At 43.5% G+C, this 23,652-nt stretch overlaps 1 protein-coding gene across 1 annotated transcript in view; it reads left to right on the top strand.

Annotated features, from left to right (window-relative positions):
* Window positions 1–4,741: 4,741 nt before the first annotated feature.
* LOC133349444 (lysine-specific demethylase 9-like) overlaps window positions 4,742–23,652 on the top strand; it is a 37,214-nt gene continuing 18,303 nt past the window's right edge. The window contains exon 1 of the mRNA XM_061562893.1: window positions 4,742–5,412. Within this exon, the coding sequence (XP_061418877.1) occupies window positions 4,788–5,412 (625 nt within the window). The 5' untranslated portion in view covers window positions 4,742–4,787. The remainder of the gene's footprint in view (window positions 5,413–23,652) is intronic.

The following is a 23,652-nucleotide window of genomic DNA, read 5'->3' as shown; positions in this document are numbered from 1 at the left end:
TGTAACTTTAACACCACCTCGCTGGGCCAGTGTGGCTTCATGAAGGTAGTGTATGTCTGAAATACAATTGTACATTGCAGTGTTTGTTGCAATAATTTTTGTGTGGGCGGTGTATGGTATGAATACAGATAGGAGTGGTGTTACATTGACTAACACTTTCGAAAAACACAAGCATACCAGACAGTGCACTAAATAGAGGCATTTTTTAAATTGTAAAGTTAAAGTTCCACTGAAAATTTCCCACAGTCACAAGTCGTTCGAGTTGATTTTCCTTAATAACTCCAAAAGCCCAAAGCCGGTAATTGCGTTTGCTCACTTAATTTTCTGACCCGTCAAAGGCAAAGTATGCGTTTTAGAGCCATCCCAGTGCTGTGATGAAACCTGTGCGCTCTGTTTAAAATTGCTTGCTTAATTTTTGTTTAACAAAGGGCCGTAGACTATAGCGTGAACAGAAAATAAGATGTGCTTTATTATAATTGGTTTTTTACCCTTCTATCTGGCAACAAAACTGGTTCCAATGGTGGATGTGCTATATTATCAGCGATGTTGAAAGCTGTTTATTGATATGCACATAATAAACGTACAGCCCTTTTGTCAATGCACTGTTGGAACAGGGTCTCATAACTCCCGTGTGAATCGTGGGGGTTGTTTGACCATACTTCAGTGCGTGTTGGTGATGGGGTATATAAATAAATATAAATGTGTCGTTAAACCCGCCACCACCTGACACAGACAATTCGTCAGGGTTGTCACGTAAACAAAACATGCCAATTTGTTACGAGTTCAGCACACCGGTGTGTTGGAGAGTAAACTCAACAACATTTACAATTCGAGTACGCGATCTAACCCAAAACTATGGTTCATATTGATTGCGAAAGCCTACGCGTTAAACCGACTAACATAGACACCGTAGTCGTGCAGTGTAAAGCAGTGTGTGATGACTTCATGTATTCATTAACGTGCGGGGTGAGAGTGAATGAATGAAGACCCCCCCCCCCCAATGAAAACCCCATGCTCGCTCGCTCACGACGACCGTCGGATTATAAATTACAACGCATTCCATACTGGGTATGACTGTCACTCCGCTGCACATCATATGCGTGATGCAACTCGGGGGTTGGGGGTGGGGATGGAGAGTGGTTGGATATGGGGTCAGAAGGGTGAGCTGGCTGGGGGTGCTGGTTAAAAAGGGGCATTGGCAGTTAAGTCGAGTGGGTGGTGGTGGTGGTTGGTTGCAGAAAGGGGCAGCAGTATTTGGGGGAAGGGAAAGTTGGATGCAGCGGTCACTACGAGGTCCGTGGGAGGGAAGGGAGGAAGGGTGGAAGTTGGGGGTGGGAGATTGAGAGCTGCAGTGTGCGGGGGTTATCTGAGAGCAAAGGGAGCTGGGGGAGGGGGGTAAAGTATGGGGGTAGCGATGTGGGGGTGGTGCACACTGCCGAACACGTTTCTGGCCCATTCGGGCACGCGCGGCCTCATGTGACCCGGGTCTTGGTCGCACATACAATGTTCAGGAATTCTGGCCTGCATATCGATGACATCTTCCTCCAGCAACAGGGAATGTACTCATTTCTGCTTTAGCTTCGAAAGTAAAGCTCGCTCTCTCTAGATTTGAAGCTTTCGTGACTGCAAGGATTTATACTCTTTGTTCTTTCGGTAAAGTCACGTAGGTAAAAATTAAATAAAAATTAATAAAAATAAAACAATAAAATCACATGGATTAGAGTAAATGTGATTTTATTGTTTTATTTTTATTAATTTTAATTTCATTTTTTACCTACGTGACTTTACCGAAAGAACTAAGAGTATACTCGCTCTCTCTCTCTCTCTCTCGAGCCTTGAAGAAGGCCACGAGGTTGTTGAAGCTAATGTGTTGAAAGGCTTTGGGAAGATTTTCCAAATGTTGTTTGCATTATACAGGGCACCGTGGGACGGCTGCTTGCGTTGTGGCCGAAACGTCGTGAGAATTGTATTTTATTATGTTTTATTATTATTTTATTACTTCCCTTCTACGTGACTTTACCGAAAGAACCATGAAGATGAATCCCTGCAGTCACGAAAGCTTTAAATCGAAATTAAAGTTGTAAGATATTACCAACGTGTGACAATCTGCTACAAATTTGGACATTAAAGATCCCACAATGATTCAATGCACAATAATGAATTGTTAGCTCGTGCCACAGCCCCCCAAAAGAAATCTCAACCCTCTCGTCCATTGTGTCTGCTGTCGTGGACTGCTTTGGATATAAGTTTCGTTGCGCGAAATGACACCGACTTTCTCGTTATTTTTGTTTGTTGTACTACGATTTTATATTAACACAATTAATCTATATTAGGGACTTCTTTTGTCTCCTAATATCACGGCCAACGAATGCGTTTGCTTTTAATTCATCCAAAAGAGGGGAATTGTCAAGATTATGTTTATCTCATTGTGTACTTTTGCAAAAGAAGCAACATCCTTTCTTTAATTCTAGATTTGAAGTTATCGTGACTGCAAGGATTCATACTCTTTGGTTTTTTAGGAAAATGTTTAAATAAATAAAATAGAATGAAAGCAACACAATTAATAAAATTAATTATTATTTTAGTTTTCATTCTATTTTATTTTTTAAAATTTAATTAAGTAAATTTAAATTTTAGTTGTTTTCATTCTATTAATTTTTTTTACCTACGTGAAATAAAATAGAATGAAAACAACAAAAATTTAATTTTATTTTAGTTGCTTTCATTCTATTTTATTTTTTACCTACGTGACTTTACCGAAAAAAACCCAAAGAGTATGAATCCTTTCTTGAACCAGGTGAAATCTAGGACAAGTGTCACAGACTCTCTGGGTTATGACATGTTGGGTGCATTTGTTGGTTTTCTCCCGCAAGTAAAATGTAACTGTCATAACATTTTAAATGTGACCTTTCTGACAAGCAGTCTTGCCACGCTCAGTAAGTATCGTCTCCCTCCCACGGCCCGATAAAACACATCTTTGTAAATAATGTCAAACTACTAGTCTAACTGCATGCTCATACATTTTTCAGTACGATCTCGAGCCAGCAATGTAAGTTCCACGTTCCCGTGACAAGCACTCGCATTTCAGACAATCACCAACCCGGGAAACGATTTGAACTCGAAGACCCATCAAACTTCTGTGTTTCTGCTACTCCAGCAACCGAGCGATGTCCCAGCAGCCAGGGCAATAGTGCAAAGCTTGAACAAACGTGCACGCAACTAACCAATCAATATCATAACCCACTTACAAGCCATGCCTTCCTGGTGCCCTATATTCCTTATGCGCCCATTCATTCAGGCGCCCGCCACTTCACCCACATATCCCCGCCCCTCACCCACATAGCCCCGCCCCTCACCCACATAGCCCCTCCCCCCTCCCCTCACGAAGCCCCGCCCACTTACCAAGTAGCCACGCCCATTTAACCGTCAAATCCCCCCCTCCGCCCACTGACCCCACAACAACAGCGCGGACCAATGAGAAAGCTCGGCTGGTTTGTGACGTTGCCGTGCGCCGACCAATAAGCGGCTGGGTCTCGGGCTTGTTGAATGCTGGTCAAGTTTCGATTATTTAGTTTGCACCACGCAGGATATTATGCCAAAGTATACAATTTACGTAATAACTATACACGTATATTAATCGAAAATGACTTCTTACAAGTGGATTCCATACGCATATCGTCGGCATATTCACGTATTTTAAACGATTAATCGAATGATTAATCGATTACTCGAACGATTAATCGATTTGTGTGTGTCAACTTAACGGGTATAAAACGAAAACTTTAAACCTAAACTACCGTGCCGACGATGCGGCTCTTTTTCAGAAGCGACTATGTCCACAAATGATCGCTGAACCTTGAAGTGGCTTATATCTTTAAAGCTTTCGTGACCGCAGGAATTCATATTTTTGGGGTCTTTCGGTAAAGTCACGTAGATAGAAAAATAATAAACACTACTTTTAGTAGTTTTTTTACACAAAGAATATGAAGTGGCTTATCATGTCAACATTTATAGCAGCCACTCTATAAGCGCATGTTCATGAAGAAAACCCCACGCAATAATAATACGTTCGCTAAATGCCCACTTAAGACGGCAGAACTTTGCCTAAACGGCGCCAAAGAGCAATTTTAAATAAAATCGACTTTAACAATTCATGATGAACTCCAAGATTTAAATCGATTACTAGTCGATTGGCGCGCGCCAGGATAAAGTAGGCGGGGCCTCACGTGAGAGGGGCGGGGCGTCACGTCGGGGGGGCGGGGCGTCACGGAGGTGGGGGGTGGGGGCGGCCCCCCCCCCGGGTCAGGGCCCCCAAGTGGCTTCACAAGCAGCGCGCGCGGAGCGAATGAGTGGAGGTGGTGGGGGGAGGGGCCTCACGTGCAGGAGTGACGCTGCGGAGGGAGGAGCCTTAGTTCAAAAGGGGGAGGGGCTTCGCGTTTAAAGCTCCTCAACGGGGGGGGGGGGCTCCAAGTGGTGAGCGGTTGGGGGGGGGCGTGGCTTCGTGGATAGTGTGAGGCGAGGGGCGGGGATGCGGGGGGACCTGGGTTGTGAGTGGACGCGGGGGGTGAGGGGAGGGGTAGGGGGGGTGAGGGGCGGGGTAGGGGGGGTGAGGGGCGGGGTTGGGGGGGCGAGGGGCGGGGTTGGGGGGGCGAGGGGCGGGGTAGGGGGTGCGAGGGGCGGGGTAGGGGGTGTGAGGGGCGGGGTTGGGGTGTGAGGGGCGGGGTTGGGGGGGTAAGGGGCGGGGCTGGGGGGGCGCGTGTGCGTACGGGCCGATCCTCGCGCTCAAAATGGCGCAACTGAGCTGCGGCGGTCTCCGCGTTTCCGTGGCGGCGGCTGCGGCCACAGCGGCCGTAGCTGCCGCAGGCGGCCAGGGCCACGGCCACGGAGTCGGCAGTGTCGGTAGCGGAGCAGGAGGAGGAGGCGGCGGCAGCGTTAATAGCAGCGGTGGCGGCGGTGGTGTTAGTATCGGCGGTAGTAGCGGTGGTGGTGGTGGAGGCGGAGTGGCCCCCTCGGCGCTTGGCCCCGCGAAGCGCAAACGCGCGCACCACGACTACAAGAAGCTGAGCAAGGCGGGATACCTGGACAACAACAACAGCAGCGGCGGCGGTAGCAGCAATAGCAGCAGCAGCGGCGGCAGCAGCAGTAACAACAACAACAACACGAATAACAACAACAACAGCAGCAGCAGCAACGGCGCCTTGCTGACAGCGGTGGTGGCGGCAGCGAGCGCCGAGGCAGACGCGGGCGGCGCCACGGGGCCGCTGGGCGCTATCAAGCAGCAACAGCAGCAGCAGAAGGCGAAGAGGAAGAGGGAGGCGACGGAGAAGCCCCACAGGGTAGTGAAGGACGGCGGCGGAGATCCACAACCACCACCGCCGCCACCACCACCGCGGCCACAGCACAAACTTAAAGGTGAGGACGTCTCGCTCCCCCCCTCTGCATTTGGTAGAGCACACGCGCGCCGCGCTCTATTTACGCGGCTCCCATTGGCTGACGCGGCGCACGCGGGGGGCCGAGCTGCGCGCTGATTGGTCGTTGGCTGAGTGTCGACCAATGGGAAGCGGCGATTCGCCGCGCGTTGTTTATGCGAACTATGCAATGTGGACGAGTTGCGTGCGGCCCGCGTGTGATGGTGTGTTGTTGTTGGTGGTGGTGGTGTTGTTGTTGTTGTTGTGTTTATTGGAGTCTTTGTAATGTTGACATTGTGATGTTGGTTGCACGCGCAGAGTGATGGGTTAGAGGTGGATTGTGCGTTGCGTGTCGAGCGAGCGACGGCCACGCGTTAGGGCGCTGTGTGGGTTGCACAGTTCCTGTTTGCGTCACTCTCCTCCTTCACTTTCTTTAACAAATGCTGGTTGCTGGATGATGATGATATTTGGTTGGAATGCCAATAGGCCGATGGACTTTTGCACGTTTATTTTCGCGTAGATGCGTAGCCGTTCCGTGAATGTATTCCTTAACGCAGTAAGAATAAACAGTCTGCCTCGGCAGCAGCAGGCCACGCTTTCCCACCTGATGACGGACGCTTGTGTTGTGCCCGAAACGTCGTGGTTGGTTTTATTTTAATACCTCTACGTGACTTTTACCGAAAGAACCACAAAGAGTATGGATTGCTGCAGTCACGAAAGCTTCAAAGCAAGATTGTGCGCGTGTGTGTGTGTTTTGAAGGACAAAAAAATCGGAGTAAAATTATGCATCTCGTGTGCGCTGATGTTGTGGGCCAGATGAAAGCCCTCTCTTTGTGCGAATAGTTCAGGTTTCTTTGTATGGAAGAAACCTCAACCGTGTGAACTGGGATGCACAGAGACGTGTAAGGCACACGCCAAGGATGCGAATATAGAAAAAATCCCAAACACATAAATGTGCATTTCATACTTGCTGCATGCCAAATGTACCCCACAACATTAAGTCATCTGTAAATATGATGGGAGACACCAGGTTTTTATGTGCGTTTACTAACTTTGCACAAGTTACGTTTTGCTGCTGTACTGCAACAGTGGGGGAATTGATTGGTTGGGCTTGTGATCAATTTACGTGCAAATAGGTAACGTTTTGCGAATAGAAGTATACTTTATTCAACTATTCAAATCAAGGATACAACAGGTTTGGCATGCAATCATTATACTTTACTACATCTTAACACCACTCCTTTACACTCAGTGATTTGTTCACAGTTCAAAGGTATAAACAAACTAATTCTAGATTTGAAGCTTTCGTGACTGCAAGGATTCATATTCTTAGGTTTTTTCCGGTAAAATCACGTAGGTACCTACGTGACTTTACCTACGTGACTTTACCGGGAAAAACCTAAGAATATAAACAAACTAAAAAACAAAACTAGTTAATGCCAAGCGAGCCCTTACCGGGTGAAGATTTCCAACTTCCACGTTTCATCAGCATTGCCTCTAAAATACCACAAACATCCACACACACACAAAAACCCCATAAGATTTAACCAATACAAATCAAGCGGTCCTGGTAGAGATACCACCTAGAACCATGAGGTCCTTGGGGCTTGTTAAACAACACAGGCTTGAAGCTCCGTCGGTGAGAATACTTTAATAAGCGCGTTCAAACGCGCACTCCTCGCGTGTTTTCGTCGTCCTGGAATTAAAGCTTCAAAGCCGTGTTTGACAGCCTGTTACTACACGGGGTCCTATTTAGTGTTGACAAGGTTTAGTGTTTTTGTGCGTATTTAGCCTTTTCATTTAAAGCTGCGGAATTGTTTATGCTGCATCCCTTAAGCCACGTCTCTAGCTGCCTTGCCAGCGTTTGCCCAGTAAAGTCAGATTTTTGAGTGCTTTGGTTTTATTTTCACGAATGGAACTCGATTGATTGGCGTGTTAGAACCGATTTTGAGCCTCCCCTTTCACCAAACCTTCCTGGCCAGCTTCGTTAAGTATGGTCAAACAAACCACCATGACAGACATTGTATTGGGGGGGGGGGGGGGGGGGGCTCCATCCAGTAGTAGGAAGGAAGAGGGCAATCGACATAGATAATTGTTATATAATTTTACCGACTGTAGTGGTAGCAAAGGCACATTTTTCACTTGTCGTTTTGTTATTTTCTTGGAAAATAGACCAAGTGACCATAGGGAATTCTGTGCATAATACATATCCTGATTACTCTTGGAAAAGTGACCCATTATATTTATAATGAATGGGTCACATTACATCACGTTACATTATGCACGTCCTTTATATATTGTATGATTTTTCTGTTTTCCGAGTGGTAGGAGGAAACCGCATTGGCTGGGGAAAACGCACGTGTATTAGGGAAGCTTCCAAACTTTTCTCGCTCGACTCTTCATCGATATCGGCGGGGAATAAAGATCCTTCTTCTGGTGGTGGGAATAGTGGAATGGATTTCGATTGTAATTCCAAGGTATAATATATAATTTGTGCAGGGTAATAGTATGAGTCTCGAGGTGCAAGCAAAGCGTAACTCATAATACACACAAAGGCACGGATGGTGTTGCTCTTAAGATATACTAAATGCTTTTCAACTGAGGTTGAAAGAATGTATGCATTAGCTTTGTCCATCTGTCTATCTTTTTTTGCGGGGTGGGTCACGTGAACTCTTGTTAAGATGATTCAGTATGTTCTAAACTGTACAAAAAAAAAGCAGTGTTGCTATAATCAAATTAACCCGATAGAAAACTGGCCAAATTGACCAAATAGGTTGCCAAAACCTTGGGAGACGCGATTTAAGGACAAGCACGTGTTGCAAAGCGTTGCAGAGAACCTGTATATGCATAATGTGTCCGTGTTTTAATTATAATTGCATATGTGCTGCCTTGGTCGTGCATTAACATTGCGCATTGTTTCAACCACGTTTACATTGGGCACCGTTCAGCGTTTGGTAATTGCTGTGGCTTTTTGTTGACGTGTCTGGGTTATTGTGTTGATCATGCATTTACGGGCATAGGATATGCTTGATTTCAATTCTTAAGTAATTAATGAAGGCATATTCAAACGCAACAAAGTAACCAACAAAATTAACCTTATTAGTGACCCATTTACCTTAACTAATGGATGCCCATTGCAAAATATACATTGTAGTGTATCAAGATCGACACAGATATAACGTGGTTTAATATAATTGCCATACGACACAAACTTTGTGGGTAAAGTTAGATATTTTGTAAACTCAATGTACATTTTGTAACCAAAAAATTAAGCATGCGGAAATCGTAAAACGGGCATTTTTTTTAAACTTTTAAAGTGAAAATTTGAACGCGTGATTTTTAGCAGTTGAATGATGTAGAATTGTATATACGTATAGGAATTGGGGTAACTGGATTTTGAAGTGTGCTCGTACTTGTTTTAGGTAAAGATGCAATGATTAGAGCAAGACCCCATATACTGTACTCTGGAATGTTGTGTAGTGATAATGCAGCCAACACTGATTTATTTTACAATAAAAGGCAATTTATACAAATGAATGTTTTACAGTAAAATAATTAAGTTGACAAACTGTACTTGTGTTCTTTAAATGATTCATGTTAAATACATTTCCAGCAATTTACTTAGAGTATTTTTTTCGACTGTTCTATATTTAATCTTGTCTTATTGCAGATGTAAGATAAAATAGGCAGTTGAAGTAAATATTTGATGTTATCTTCTAAGTTTTCTCTCGCATAAATCAAATGGAATATTTCAGTAATTATATTTTAACATTTTAAAATTAGATGTATGACCGTTCATTATATGAAAGGTTAGTCTGCTTATGGTGATACATGGGGAATTTTATACAGTTTTCCGTGGTATATTGGCCAGTTCTACATGATTTGAAGTTTCAGAAATTCCACGTGGTCAACATGAGTAATATTTCTATTTGTCAAACAAATCTCCCAAGGAGAAAATGTAGACGTGCGTGGAGCATTTTGTGATGTAGTCAAGTTGGTTATTACAGTAAATACAAATCTCTCAACAGTTCTTGATAATTGAAGTTATTACACTATGAACATATAATTTCTGCAACACATGAAACGTTTTTATTATTTCACTTAATCTGTTAATTACACACAATTACAACTCAACTGTGAGACGTTAACTACTCCATGCTTTTGTTGTTGTATGTAACCTAATGCAGTATCTGAAATCAAATTGATAATGGAGCTATGTAATGCTTCCATGAACACTTGCATTTTTTTTACAACCCATTACAAAGGGAATTGCATATTGCTTAAAGCTTCAGTTTTATGCTATTATGTTTAAATATGTACATTTCAGTAACCATGTGAGCACTGAGCCAATACCACAGACCCGATTGCAAGTTGATGGTCTCAGCCTTGTCACCGTACCAAAGCCACCATATTAATATGGTTATTCTTTACATTTACTTAAAGTTCTAGCTTTGAGAATTACAAATATTTATATCGGCTTCACTGCCGTGCTGTATAAATGTTTCCCTGTAGCAGGAGTTTTTGGGGAAGTGTGCCCTAGTTTCTGGATAAAAGTTCTATGATATCACCTTCCACGGGCAACTATCCAACACATGGTTGCACTACGTTGCTATAGTTCCAAATAGATATTTTGTCTCGGGACATGATACCAATACAATTGTGTAAAGAACAATACATGTCTTACAGTATAAATATCTGCTTAATAATCATTACAATTATTTCAGTGCTGTGTAGAATCACCCTTAAAGTCTTCGTATTTTTTTGGTGGTATTTCTTAACAAAACGTTTCCCATGAACTACGCAAAGATTTATGACACGACAATATTTTCGTTATAATATTTAACCCTCTATTTTTGATGCTTAGTAAAAGTGGTCTAATTCCATGTGCATCCAACGTGCAGTTTGAAAAAAATGCGTACAGTATATAATAAGCAGTTAATACCAAAATTGCATATTTAAATCCTCGGGCCTTAATATATATTTGATAAGAATTTGTTTTATTAAATGTACAAGATAAGTTGATTATCAGTGTGCTAGAATTGCTCTCCTGTTAAATCATTTTAGAAATGTCTCCGGCACGGTGCCTAATTTAAACTAATTATCAACACCTTTATAATAAAGAGCTGGAACGTTTCATCATATGGTAAAGTATTAAAAGTGAGGATAATTATTTGGCATCCGTTGACACCGCTGCTCCTTAGGAATTACATTAATACATCCTAGAAAGCGATACTGGTTAAGTTGCTTTAAACTACGGATGCATGTACGTATCCAATGAATATATATTTACAGTTCTGAAGTGATACGCAAACATCACCTGCAACGGCTTTTTAATAAATAATTGTTCCAGGTTTGGGTAAAGTTACATGCGTTGACATAGTTTGTTCACACTAAAATGAGATAAACCGGATGGAGTTGATAACCGACACGTTTACACACTTTAAGATGTTTTTCTTGTTCATGTTTTACTTTATTGTTTGTTACGGTTGCACCCGATTCAAGAGCCGAATGGCTCACAGGGCTACACCTAATAAATGAAACTGAAAACTGAAACTGAAACGTTCATACATTGCGTCTGAAACTTCTTAAGCAGGCCTTTATGTACCAAAAGACGACGTTATTTTAATTGAAGGAACAACTGTTGTTATATGTTTGAATGTGCGCGAGTCTACGGTACACGGTCCGCAGCATTAGATAATTTTCGTTGGCAAATAACAAGTTTCCACCGTTGGAACCTCATTTGCCAGTAAAAAATATGATAATTGGATTTTTACCCTTCTATCTGGCAACAAAACTGACACCTTTTTTTACAAGGAGTCATGTTTACATAGACCGCAATACCTACAGTAATAATGCAAACAAAAAACCTAACTCTGATAATGTGCACTGTCCTTGAAGTTGATTGGTCCACACCCGAGACAGCTTTCCTTAGAGCCTAGTCTCACATGGTGTTGGACCAGATGACGCCAAAAGGCGTGCGCCTTTTGACAGTGCACATTGTCAGAGTTATGTTTTTTGTTTGCATTATGACTGCAGGTATTGTGGTCTATGTAAACATGACTCCTTGTAAAAAAATGTGTCCGTTTTGTTGCCAGATAGAAGGGTAAAAAAACAATTATCAACAAGTTTCCACTGCATCTTTGCGAACTTGTTCTTCGTATGGGCGAGCGTTTATTTGTTTTTGAACGTGACAATCTCCGATGTTTTTAATTGTGCGAAACATTTTACAGTAGACGTTCATAATTCCGCCATAATTTTTAAATCCTTTATATTAAGTTCGCTTGCTTGCTTGCGTGCTTGCTTGCTTACGACCGTGCAAATCTTTCGGTCGTTTTTAACCCACTTCCCGTGATCCAATCGAGCTGACATTTTGCACACAGACTCGTTGTGCGAGACAATGAATGTTCGTGAAAATTTTTTCCCAAAATTTTACACTGTTTAGGGAAAACAAATTAAATATTTAATTACCAATTGCTTAATACTGGCAGACAATCATCTGACCCTTAGGTGGCAGCCATCTCAAGCCAGAGGACGAGAGGACTCTAGCCGCCACACATATAAAGGATTTATAGTGAAAAACTTTGTTTTTACGGGTTATACTTGTTAATATTCTGTACGTATTGCTTGTTTTGAGCTCTGCCCATTTTTCTTTCTTGCACGAACACATCATTGCACAGTGCAGGAATACTTTTTTTGTTCTTCTTCGCCCATCGAGGCCTTAATCAGTGCTTTATTATCCAGGATTTGAAACTAATAACAGCATTAGCAAAGCCGCTCTGACCCACGGCACTTGCAGAAGCGAAGCAAAAGTGGCATTCGCCCCCCCCTTCCCCCTAATCTAATTGCACCGTTTTGACCTTAACACGCATCATTTTGAATCCGTGTGGTTTTTGTTCAGCTGCTAGCTTAATTTACGTCGTTTCCTAAGAGCTCAAAGTACTTTTTTTGGGGGGGGGGGGGGAGGAAGTGGGTGCCTTGTGCATGCATACATTAATAAGTAAATAATTGTCCAGCTCACGTTGACCCCCAATGCATTGTCGGTGCCTTGAAGTTTCCGTGAAAGTGGACACTTGTAGGAAGTGTTGCGATGTGTGTGTGTGTTGCTATCATCTGGCAACGGCAGAAGATGGCTGTAGTGTTGCAGAATAGGTAACCTACACTAATCTGCTGCTGTTAATGCGTGAGCATGTTGGCCAGTTAATGTTTTTGTCTTTCATTATGTAAAGCATGCGACCGGGGTCTTGCCAATGTACAAAACGTGTCGTGAGTGGTGCGATGTGTGTGTTGGCTCATAATTTAATCTGGCAACCATCAAAGGTGGAATAAGGTTGAAGTGTTGCAGAATAGGTCAGCCGCTGAGCATGTCGGGCAGTTGACATTTTTTTTGTTTTTCATGGTTTAAAGTATGCGGCGGGCTCTTGCCATATACAGTACAAAACTTGTCGGGAGTGGTGTGATGTGATCTGTCAGCTAGCAATGAAGTGTCGCAGAATTGGTAACTCACAAAGCTGCTTTCTGCGTGAGCGTGTTGGGCAGTCGATTTTTTTCTGTCCGTAATTTAAAGCTCGCTGGTCTTGCCATAAACAAAACTAGTCAGAACTGGTGCGATGTGTGGGTGTGTGTTTACTATAATCTGGCAACTAGCAACGACGGAAGATGGCTGTAGTGTTGCAGAATAGGTAACGTGCACATAGCTCGTGCTGCTGCTGCTGCTTGCTACGTGAGTGTGTTGGGCAGTTGACATTTTTCTGCCCGTCCATTTTTAAAGCATGCTGGTCTTGCCATATACAAAACTCGTCAAGTGGTGTGATGTGTGTGTGTGTGCTGTAATCTGTCGGCTAGCAACGGTGGAAGATGGTCGCAGAATGGGTAACCCACACGAAGCTGCTGCTTGCTGCGTGAGCATGTTGGGCAGTCGACATTTTTTTGTCCGTCATAATTTAAAGCATGCGACGGGGTCTTGCCACGTACAGAACTGAAGCCAATTAGAAAAACAACGAATGCCAATTGCCGTCAGCACACCAAGAGCTGTTTTATGATAAGACGGCAGCAGATGCGTTGCTCTACCAACAGAGAATATTTTCCAATACAGTAATCTACGTTGTGGTGGGTTTTTTCCCCACCCAGTACATTTTTCTGTGGATGTTTTTTTTTATTTTTGTGCCGGCGCTCGCCGTTTATTAAGTGAAGTCGTGGCATTTGTGTGTGTGTGCCTTCTGTTATTAATTTCCCAAGATGTAAAATTGTGCTTAGATTGTAAAACGTTTATGTAGTGATTTTACACAACTACAGGGTTGTACAAAAAATAGTTAATTCCAAACTGCAAGCTAGCACTTCAAGCATGAGCCTGTTTTTGCAATATTATCAAACATTTTAAATGTAAACATTTTTTTAAATCGACCATCACGACAATATCAACGTGTTACACGCGCAAATAAATTAAAGGAAGCTAAAGCGCAAATTCCCAAATGTGACGGGGCGAGTTAATTTGGAAAAATGAAAAGATTTTTTTCATACCAATTTGCAAGATCCCCTGCAGTCATTCGCAGGTGCAATCCCATGGGCCCCCCCCCTCCCCCACTGCGGTTGGTGAATGGCCCAACCCCTCCTGAATGTGGATGCAGGCGTGAGAATTTAAACCCTCAGCTCTCTTCCTCGCTTGAATTTGTGACCTTTTACCGGTGTATATGCCCATGCCGCTGTTCATGTCATGGCCGTTTGAATCCACCCGACCAGGGGAGTCGTGGTATTGCTGCTGCTGCTGCTGCCACCTCGGCCGTGCTCCACACGTCTCATTGCATCAGCCGTGGTTTTGGGCCTTTTGCGATTCACGAGATTCACGAAATTCACGGGGTTACATTTTCTGAATTTGTTGTTGCTACTACCAGCATTCGTCGTTCTAAGTAGTAAAGTGTGATTTTTATTGGCAGAATTATTTAATGATGGTGATATGGTTGATGAGAATAATTATAATTATATGTGAGGCATTTGCCAATGATTATATTATTTTTAATATGGTTTGGTATTACCGTGTACAGTATCGTTTCATGCAAGTCAATGCACTGTGCTACATTATTAGTGACGAATAATCAGTTTCGTTAGCTTGTACGATGGATTTTGTCTTTTTGACCAGTTTTTTTTTACGAAGGCATGATAGTGTATTTTTGAACATCGTTTTTATGATCTGGTTATTTTATTTGTTGGCATTTGCACGTTTGGCTACGTACGGTGCAAAATAAGTTCTACATACATGACACTGCTTTGAACATGCCACAATGAATCAAGTTGTCTTATTCTACTCGAGTGTCTTTGTTACCAGGCTCTGTCTCCACACTGTTTAAACCACATGCAGTTCAAATGTGTCCTGAAAAAATGTAATGTAATGTCACTGGCAAATGGCAAAGGCACCAGCGTTTGCCGACGACTCGCATAGGCTAATCCGAGAATCATTGCGGTGAGCTTTCAAGAGGGGGCACGAGTTTAATTTTGTTATTATTTGTTTGTGTGAACAGTTGTCATTTTATCACGAGCTATATTTTCTTCTGCTAGATGCAGGTCTCCCCATGACATCACCATCCATCATAGCCCTGCGATGTCACAATTTGTCGCTTTTGTGCATGAGCTGATCTGATGAATCCGTCTCTGCAGCAGAGGTCGCAACCGGGTACCCGATACCTGACTACCCATACCTGGCCGGGTACGGGTACCCGTTTGCAACCCTGGTGCGGCCGGGTACGGGTAGGCCGTGAGTCACTGGTGAGTAACCGTTTGTCACTCATTTCCCAACGTCTTGTCTCTTCTCATAATTCAAGTTCCTAGAATCAACCCACCCGCGCCTGCAATATGGCTTCATCCCAGAAGTCGCAATCGGGTACCTGTACCCTACCCGATACCCGGCCGGGTACGGGTATCGGGTAGGGTACGGGTACCCGTTTTGGACCCTGGCGCGGCCGGGTACGGGTAAGTAATCAAAACCCGTTTGTGACCTCTGCTCTGCAGTGGTCCTCTCCGCTGGCTTGTTCTCTCCTTTGGCTACCATTCCATGACCAGTCTCATCCATATGTTATCATCCACTCTACGATATGTCCTTTGCAATGCTCCTAACTTTTATGGAGTCAATCCAATGTATTTAATTTGTCTTTTATATGATCCATATGTTCCTCTCACCATTTTTCAGTCTTTAATTCCCATTGTACATCTCTCCATTGTTTTCTGTATATTTCTAATCCTTTGTTTCACGTTCTTTATTGGAGTTCGTATTACCAACCCCTTTATTATAGGTGTAGTGAGTTCAACTGAATCGCAGACGTACTTTTTGGAGGCAACACATTTATTTAACACCAACACTGGGTTAACACAATAACAACCTATGGTGGTGACCACCAGGCTAACTACACTAATTACAACGTAAATTGCTACAAGGGACCGGACCACAGCTTGGGTCCTGGTCTACGTGTTGGAGACTCTTGTAGGATGTAGAATGTAGATTTCTTCAGGATGGCAACAGCAGCCAGTCCCTTCTCGGACCCGGCTTATATCCTCTTTGGCGTGGCTGGCCCTGCCCTTAGCCACGCGCACCTTCTAGAATCCTCGAGCAGGATCTCCAGCCTAACACGTGACCACCCCTGGCCTCCACCTGGGGGCCCTGTGTAGACTTTACCGGTCACGTGTCCTTCGGGGTCAACCAGAGTGCCATGGCCCTTAGTAACCCCGTTCCTATGGCCGGCACTCTCACACCCTATCCTGTAGGGATCGGCAATGCACGCAGAGCGTGGTGCCATCCACCACTGCCGGTCAGCGCTCACCGATACTGCACCCACATACACGTGGTGCCCGTGATGTCAATACATCACACGCCATGCCTCTCTAGGGCCGGCATTACACAGTGACATTCGCGATGTCACTACATCAGTAAATGTCCCTAAATGGAAACGTTATTCCTTTAAGCAAATTGTTATTTTGCTTACTATAACATTTTTATTTTCCAAAAGTGCTCGGTCTTGTTCTCGCTCTCCTCTTTATTTCACGATTAAGGCTCAGTCCGCTTTCAGATGTCCACTGGACATCTGTGAAAAAGAGATTCACAGCTCATCGGATTTCTCCAGTATAAATAAGTATTTTGATACTCAGTTATTTCCCTAAATGCACACTCGGGGTTTTCAGACGTGTCCCGACGATGCTGCGGTGGCGAGATGTTGGCTACCTCGCCTGGTGTACAGGATGTGGGTTTGATCTCGACCCTGACGCCTGTATATTTGTAGCTTACATGTTCTCGCTCCCCGTGGTTGTGGATTTTTCTCTGGGTCCTCCGTTTTTTTACCTCTACATTTAGAATAAGCATGCATTTAGAGTATTTGGCTGCTATACATTCCACGCGATAAGCCATTTCGTGGGGCTATCATTTGTGGCCAGGTCGCTTCTGAAAAAGAGCTATATAGCTTAGTGTGCCTTACCTGGTGAAATTAAAATAGTTTAGTTTATATTATTTGTCTCTTGTGCGTGATTTTTTTTTTCAGCCTTTGTAAAGTTTTTCCATCTTTCGCTGCACTGAATTACTGCTGGTTGTTATCATAGCTGTCATCAGATTATCTGAGATGGTTAATACTATAACAGGTTTATTTGTATACCTGTTTTTTTCTTCGGTCCAATATTCACAACATATTTCCCAGTGTAGATGCGAATAGACTTGGTGAGAATTGTACATGCTTGACTGACAACTCTGCTTGTTTTGGATTTGGTTACCTTTTTACAATTGTTAAAGTTTAATCTCTATAAATGGTTTTAGTCATTAATACGTATTGTTTAGCTAATTTCTGCCTGTCCAGTTTATAAAAGTAAGATTTCTTGTTGGTGAATTAAAAAATATATTTTTTTACGTCCTAGCTATATTTGTGGAGCAATCATTCAGGCTGGATAAGAGATGGCTTGCTGCTATTATCCTGATTTCAGTTTCAAATTCAGAGGTCTACTTCCTCAAAGCTGTAATTGAAAACCTGAAAAAAAATTCCATTTTGCACATGTGACTTTTGTCAGGTTATTTGACAAGGAAATGTAATATTGTTCCCATTTTATAATCTATTTGAAAAAGTAACTGTCGCTTTTAGCGATGTAATGTGGGGTTTTTTGTGTGTTTCACCCTAAGCATTAATTTCAAGTCCTCTACACATGTCAAAACTGTTCAAAAGGGTCCCTTACCTTTTGACAATACATTATGAAAGTAAAGTGTTCCGTTGAGCAAGATTGTGGCCAAATTGAACAGCTGCTAAGAGCTGCTGTATGCATTGCCGGTTTTCATCGAGATAGATCCTCGGTCGTGTCCTCGGAGGACACAAATCTTGCCTCCCGTGATCTGCAGCTCTGCTTTCTCTCACGTATCCATGATTACGAATGCAGTCGGTGTAACTTGTGTATCCTGTGGGTTAGCACTGCAAGGTGTATTTCACAGTTTAGTGGTATCCTGATTTTAATCTGTGCGCCTGACAACGGAGACGTTTGGGGTTTACCGTGGAACTCGGTACAGTGATTGTAAAGTACTGCACTGTTCGCGTGTGCCGGTGTAACCACATTAATGTTTAATATTTCTTCTCAGCGGCGGCGGTTGTCAACTGTTGGCTTTCGACTCTCTCTCTCCCTGGTGTCGCCGATGTCAACTTTGTTTTTGCAGCCAAGCCGTGTAATGCGAATGGCATCCGTAGTGGCGTCAACGCCAGCTATTGCGATGCTTTTTTTGGGCGGTCTTTTCCTTTTAGGACTCTCATCGAGTGTTTTGTGAGTTCCGCAGAATGTCTGGACATTGTTAACCGATTGACGACAACATTGCCGCATGCACACCCATTGTAGCATTCGAAATGGAAAGTGGCATCAAATATTCCGGTAGTCTGGTGTGTTTTTTTATACGTGCCAGTGGTAGGGTTATTTTAGTTTTCACTGTACAAAGCCACATGTCCAAGCACTGTACACTTCCTGCCTTGCGAATGACTCAGTGTTGTAATGTATTCTCGGCGTACTGTGATTTCCATTTTGCTGTCACGTTTGTCGTAAAAAATAAACACTGCGCAGTCCGTTACGTTGTTATTAAACTTGCTTCCGTAAACAAATGGACACGCAGACATTAAATTGGCTAATGTATTAGCCATCGTCTTTAAGTGTGCCATTATATATTACTACAAATCTCCCGTATTAAGTCCACATTGCTGCTATGATTTTAATAAAGCTTGCTTTATACACGGCTTGTTAAAATCGGACAACTGGTAAGTTAAATAATTGGTTTAAAATGACATGTACAAAATGCCCTAACGGCATAATTATCTGTAATGCTTATTGTAATGTCGCCTCATACCATTTAGAGCTGGGTTCATGGAGAATAATTTTATACTGGTAGGAACCTCCTGGTTACACCAGCCCACAGGGGATTATTGTGTCCGTCGTGCAGGGATGTGCTGGGTGGGGAAGGGCTGGGTGGGGAGGGGGTGGGTGGGGAGGGGCTGGGTGGGGAGGGGCTGGGTGGTTGGGGAGGGGCTGGGTGGTTGGGGTGGGGAGGTGACGGGCTGGGTGGGGGAGGGGTGGGGAGGGGCTGGGTGGGGAGGGGTGGGGCTGGGAGGGGAGGGTCTGGTCACCCCGTGGTGCCCTTATAAAACTCAACGTTTAACCTACTCACGCGGGCTTGTGCCCGCCCTCACAGTCGGGCATATTTGCGGAATACACCACGCTGCCGTTGACCCTGGCCATTGACCGAGCAACCCAACGTTCCTACCAGCTCCCTCCACATGAATGTGTTTTTCATCGCTTGTGAATATTTATCCGATTATACTCTAACGGTATATTTGGCTACATTGATATTAAAAGTCCTGGTGAGAAGGCATTAATTCAAGAAAAGGTACGTCTACATTTTGCGACTGAAATCAGACGTGAAGTCCCTTAATGCCTAACAACCGTGCTGATGTTGTAGGAGTGGTGATGTCCATCCCATTCGGCTGACACAACATGTTTAACGCCTAGACGTGGCCGCCTTGCATGTGTTGTCTAGATGCCGTGTTTTAATACGTCTGCCCGTCTCCTCTCGGTGTGGTCGTTGTTGAGGCCATTAAAAAAAGTAACGTCGTAGACACCGTTTAAACTTTGAAAGTGAACAACGTTTTAATGTGCTGGTACGTACAATACGTACCATTTTACGGTCTGTCAAAGCCCCCCCCCCTCCCACCACGACGTATGCGCTTGTTTACGTGAACAGTTTGCCCTGAGAATATATATTTTTTTACGCGAGTGGGTCACGTTTTGCGTGCGAAAAATGCCAACATCTTGCCGGGAAAAGAGCGACCTGGCGTTTTTCACGGTCAGATCGTATACATACACACACGTGTGTGTGACAATTTCTGAGTTGCTGTTGCTGCTGCGTCCGAGCCTTCTCCACTACCTTCCTTCACGTTGACAAGCGGGGCAGACCGTAACACTGAGGACTCGCGGTGTCTCATTGTTGTTTGGATTTTGAGAGCAGTTGGCTGTTTATCGCTGTGGGGGGGGGGGGGGGGGGTCCCTTCGAGCCAAGCGTTTTGTGCTACGTGACCGTCAGTTGCTACCAAGCCCCATCTGTAATGTCTACGATTGTGGCTAACGCAGGGTTTTATTCATTGTGTCTGTGTGGTGTAAAAGAGCGTATGGGGGGTGGGGGGGTATTGGTTGCATCCGTGGGTCGGTGAAAGCTGTTAAGAAATATCGCGGCTTGAATTACAGTTCGTTAATTGTCTTTATTATACTCGAGGGTATTATTTCTCCATTGCATAACGAGGATTTTTTCATGTTTAAATTAAAAGGATTTCATTTTTCCGAATGGGTGTTACTATTACATTTAATTTGAACATCTTACACAAGTGTGTGTGTTTATAGTTTTTTTTTTGTCAAATCTCGTTTACTCCAAGCATATCTTCATGCTGAAATACTGACTTTTTTGGCATCTTGTGAATTTTATATTGGGTTTATATAACTATGTTTTTGTAATATCCCTCCTCCCTTTTTGGTTTGGTCTTACTGCTGCTGTGGGATTTTGATTGTAAAGCGGTAGTGCAGCTGTTAGCGCGCTGCACTAAGAACGCTGCGAACCGAGTTCGATTCCCGCTCACGGCCAGCACCGGTGACGATTATCTGAACCGGTCCTGGGCCTCTCCTAGGTCGACTCGGCCTCAAATGTGTATCTGGTGCGGTGTGTAGTAAATATCGCCACTGGGGAGACAAAGGAGGCCGGGCGTGGTGCTGGCCACCCACCCCCTCGTGTGCCGTGCCAGTCTTTATAGGTGCTCGTTAACAGCCCCCCAACAGTCTGCGAAGGCTATACGGGGGATCTTTGTCTTTGCATTGGAAATACTAATAGGATGTTACGGTGAACTTGCAGTGCTTGCAGCTTGTTATCGGCCGTTCGTTCGCACATTTTTCATGGCGACATGACCGCAATGTAGTTACAGGGCATTTGATTACTTTTTGTTCACGTTTGTTATGTTTTCCTGGTTCATTTGTAATCCATAAGTTTGCATGTGTGACTTTCAGAATTTTTTTTTCAAGTTCAACCAATGCTCCTCATCTATTAACTACGTCTAACTTTTTTAAAACACTTTTTAGTTACGTTTAAATGCATTAACGCGCGAGAATTAACACTTTGTTTGAACATTGGGAGAGGGTCACGATAATCATTGCAGAGATATAATGGTAGGTAAATTGAATGCTTATAAAATTGTATTGCCATGACGAACTTGTAAACTGTTGCAGACTGGACAAATGTATAAATGGGTTGACCAAAACTCTGCAAAAAAACCCACCTCATCACGAATTACATCCACTCCTTGGCCTATTACGATGATGTGACACGCCATAGCTGATGATGATCGTTGACTTGGGCTCAAGCTGGTCTTACCCTAGATTCCCTTTGCTGGGGAGGCATTTAGAACCCGGGGAGTGAAACCAGGCGAGGCATGCTTTGCCTCTTGCCCAGGGTAGCACGGCCTCAACTGCGCTTATGTTTTAAAATTAATAGATCAATTAATAATGACATCACTCAATGTGCCACCTCCCTGATGGTGTCATTGCATGAGACCATCTTGTTTGAATTTGCATTGTAATTTTTTTTTTACGTAAATGCAGCTAACCTTATTCTCCAGGAAACGGAGATACTTCACCTGGTTTCCTTGTTCACATCCCCATGCCTCCCCTGGGCAAATAATCTCGGTAGGCTCAAATCACTCGTCACGAGCAATAATCTAAGTTGACAACGATGTGTTCTCTTTGTTTTTGTTGACAGATCCGTGTGTACTGCATTCGGTCTTGGTGTAATTCCAATATTGCATCTCTCCATACCTTCGGAACATTTTCCATTCTTTGCACGCTTTCTGTTTTCTTTTTTCATCTCTCCACGTCCGTTTTTATGAGCAATGTCATGCAGTCATATTTTTTTGATAATTACCGAGCACAAGGGAATTTTGGAAAGCGTTAAAGAATTTGCGCTCGCGCGTGATTTTTCTTGTTTTTCTCTTGCATTTTGTGTAATTTAACATAAGCAACTTTTTTACATTACATTGCCTGTAAGACATTCCAGAAATAATGCAATACCATTTGAATTTCTATAGTGTCTAAAAATGCAACCACGTTTCAAGATGCTGCACGGAAACGGTTGGCATATTTATTTTATCCAGGAATTTCGGTTGTATGCAGAGAAGGAAAAAAAACGAAAGTCTTGAGTCTTGATTTGAACAGGGGGAAGGGAATCGGCAGTACGGATAGCTGAGGAAAGGTTGTTACAGATCACTGTGGTTTAGAAGAGTTAGTGACCTTCCACCAAGTAAAGGTTGACTGAGGGCTTCAATTGCAAGTGTTGGTTGCTGGAGTAGAATGTGTGTTTTTCAGGGTATGGAGTGTAAGATGAGAGGGGGTTTAAAGGGTAGGTAAGGTGCCAGTCTAGGAAGGATCTTGAGGACGGCAAGTGATCTTGAAATGAATCCAGGATTGTATTGGGGTATTATGGTGATGTTAGGCCTGTTTACGGGTGCAAGTTAGGACTCTGGCAATGGCATTTTCAATCATCTTAAGTTTTGAGATAAGGCATTGGGGAGGCCATAAAGGAGAGATGATAATCAAGTCACGATGTGATAAAAGGGTCTGCGCAGTAGCTGTGGAAAGGAAATGGCAGATGCGGAAGATGTTACGCAAATGCAGGTATCGGCTCCTGTAGGGTTGATGTGTGAGAAAAGAATGATAACTCGTCACCAAAGAAACTGAAGGTGGTTGCACACTCTGTCAGTGGTGAGGTACACCATTTGAGGTGCACACTCAAGCGCAAGTGTGTATTGAGAGTTGGCTTTTTGCCGATGTGTAGTGCTTCACGTATGGAAGGAAAAACATTGCTTAGATGATGGAACTATCCCAATATGACACCTCCTCCAGGCATCATGCGAGCGAAAATGGTGAGGTTTGGTTCATGGTCATTGGTGATGGAGAGCTGGGTGTCATTGGCACAGAAATAATTATCGAAATAAACACTGGAGATGATTTTGCCAAGAGGAAGGGGAGATTGAGAAGAACATCGGGGCCGATGATTGAAGATTGTAGGACAATATAGCTCAGGGGTTTCTGATGGGAAGACCGTTCTTGTATGGAAATTGAGGGGTTTGAAAGGTAAGATCAGAATCGGGAGGTCATAATTTGTAGAATCTTTATGCACCGTTTTTATTCGTAACCGGTCACTGTTTTATTAAGACATGGGATAGATAGTACTTTTATTATACACACCGACTGAATTGTAATCGACTGCCGTTTTGTCCTCGATTACTCTGGCCCCTCTAAAATGGCCGCTGCCTCCACATCCTGCATCCTGAAGGCAGGAAACCCCCGTACAATCTACACCTAGCGTAATGGTGCTGACGACGTCCCTAAACCCTGCCCATCACCTCCTGTCTCACGGTTCACGTGGGCACAGAGGTGAGACTGGTTTCCGATTGTTTTTTGATATCCAACTGAGTCTTTGAACCGAGAATCTGTAGTAATGGATTACTTAATTGGATAACCCAGCCTGTGTTGTTATTTGAATGCTAAAGTTGTATGTTTCACATCATTATTTGTCTGCGCTGTATGAAATGTTGGAATTTATTGGGAAATATATTCCATTGGAACCTCCTTTTCCAGTAGCAAAATATAATTGTTTTTTTTACCCTTTTATCTGGCAACAAAATTGACACCTTTTTTACAAGGAGTCAACTCTGATAAT

Source organism: Lethenteron reissneri, chromosome 30 (genome assembly GCF_015708825.2).
Source record: "Lethenteron reissneri isolate LAM-NWPU_2019-01 chromosome 30, ASM1570882v1, whole genome shotgun sequence".
NCBI lineage: Eukaryota > Metazoa > Chordata > Hyperoartia > Petromyzontiformes > Petromyzontidae > Lethenteron > Lethenteron reissneri.
The sequence above is the reverse complement of the archived record's forward strand: the minus strand, read 5'-3'. Positions and strand labels throughout refer to the sequence as shown.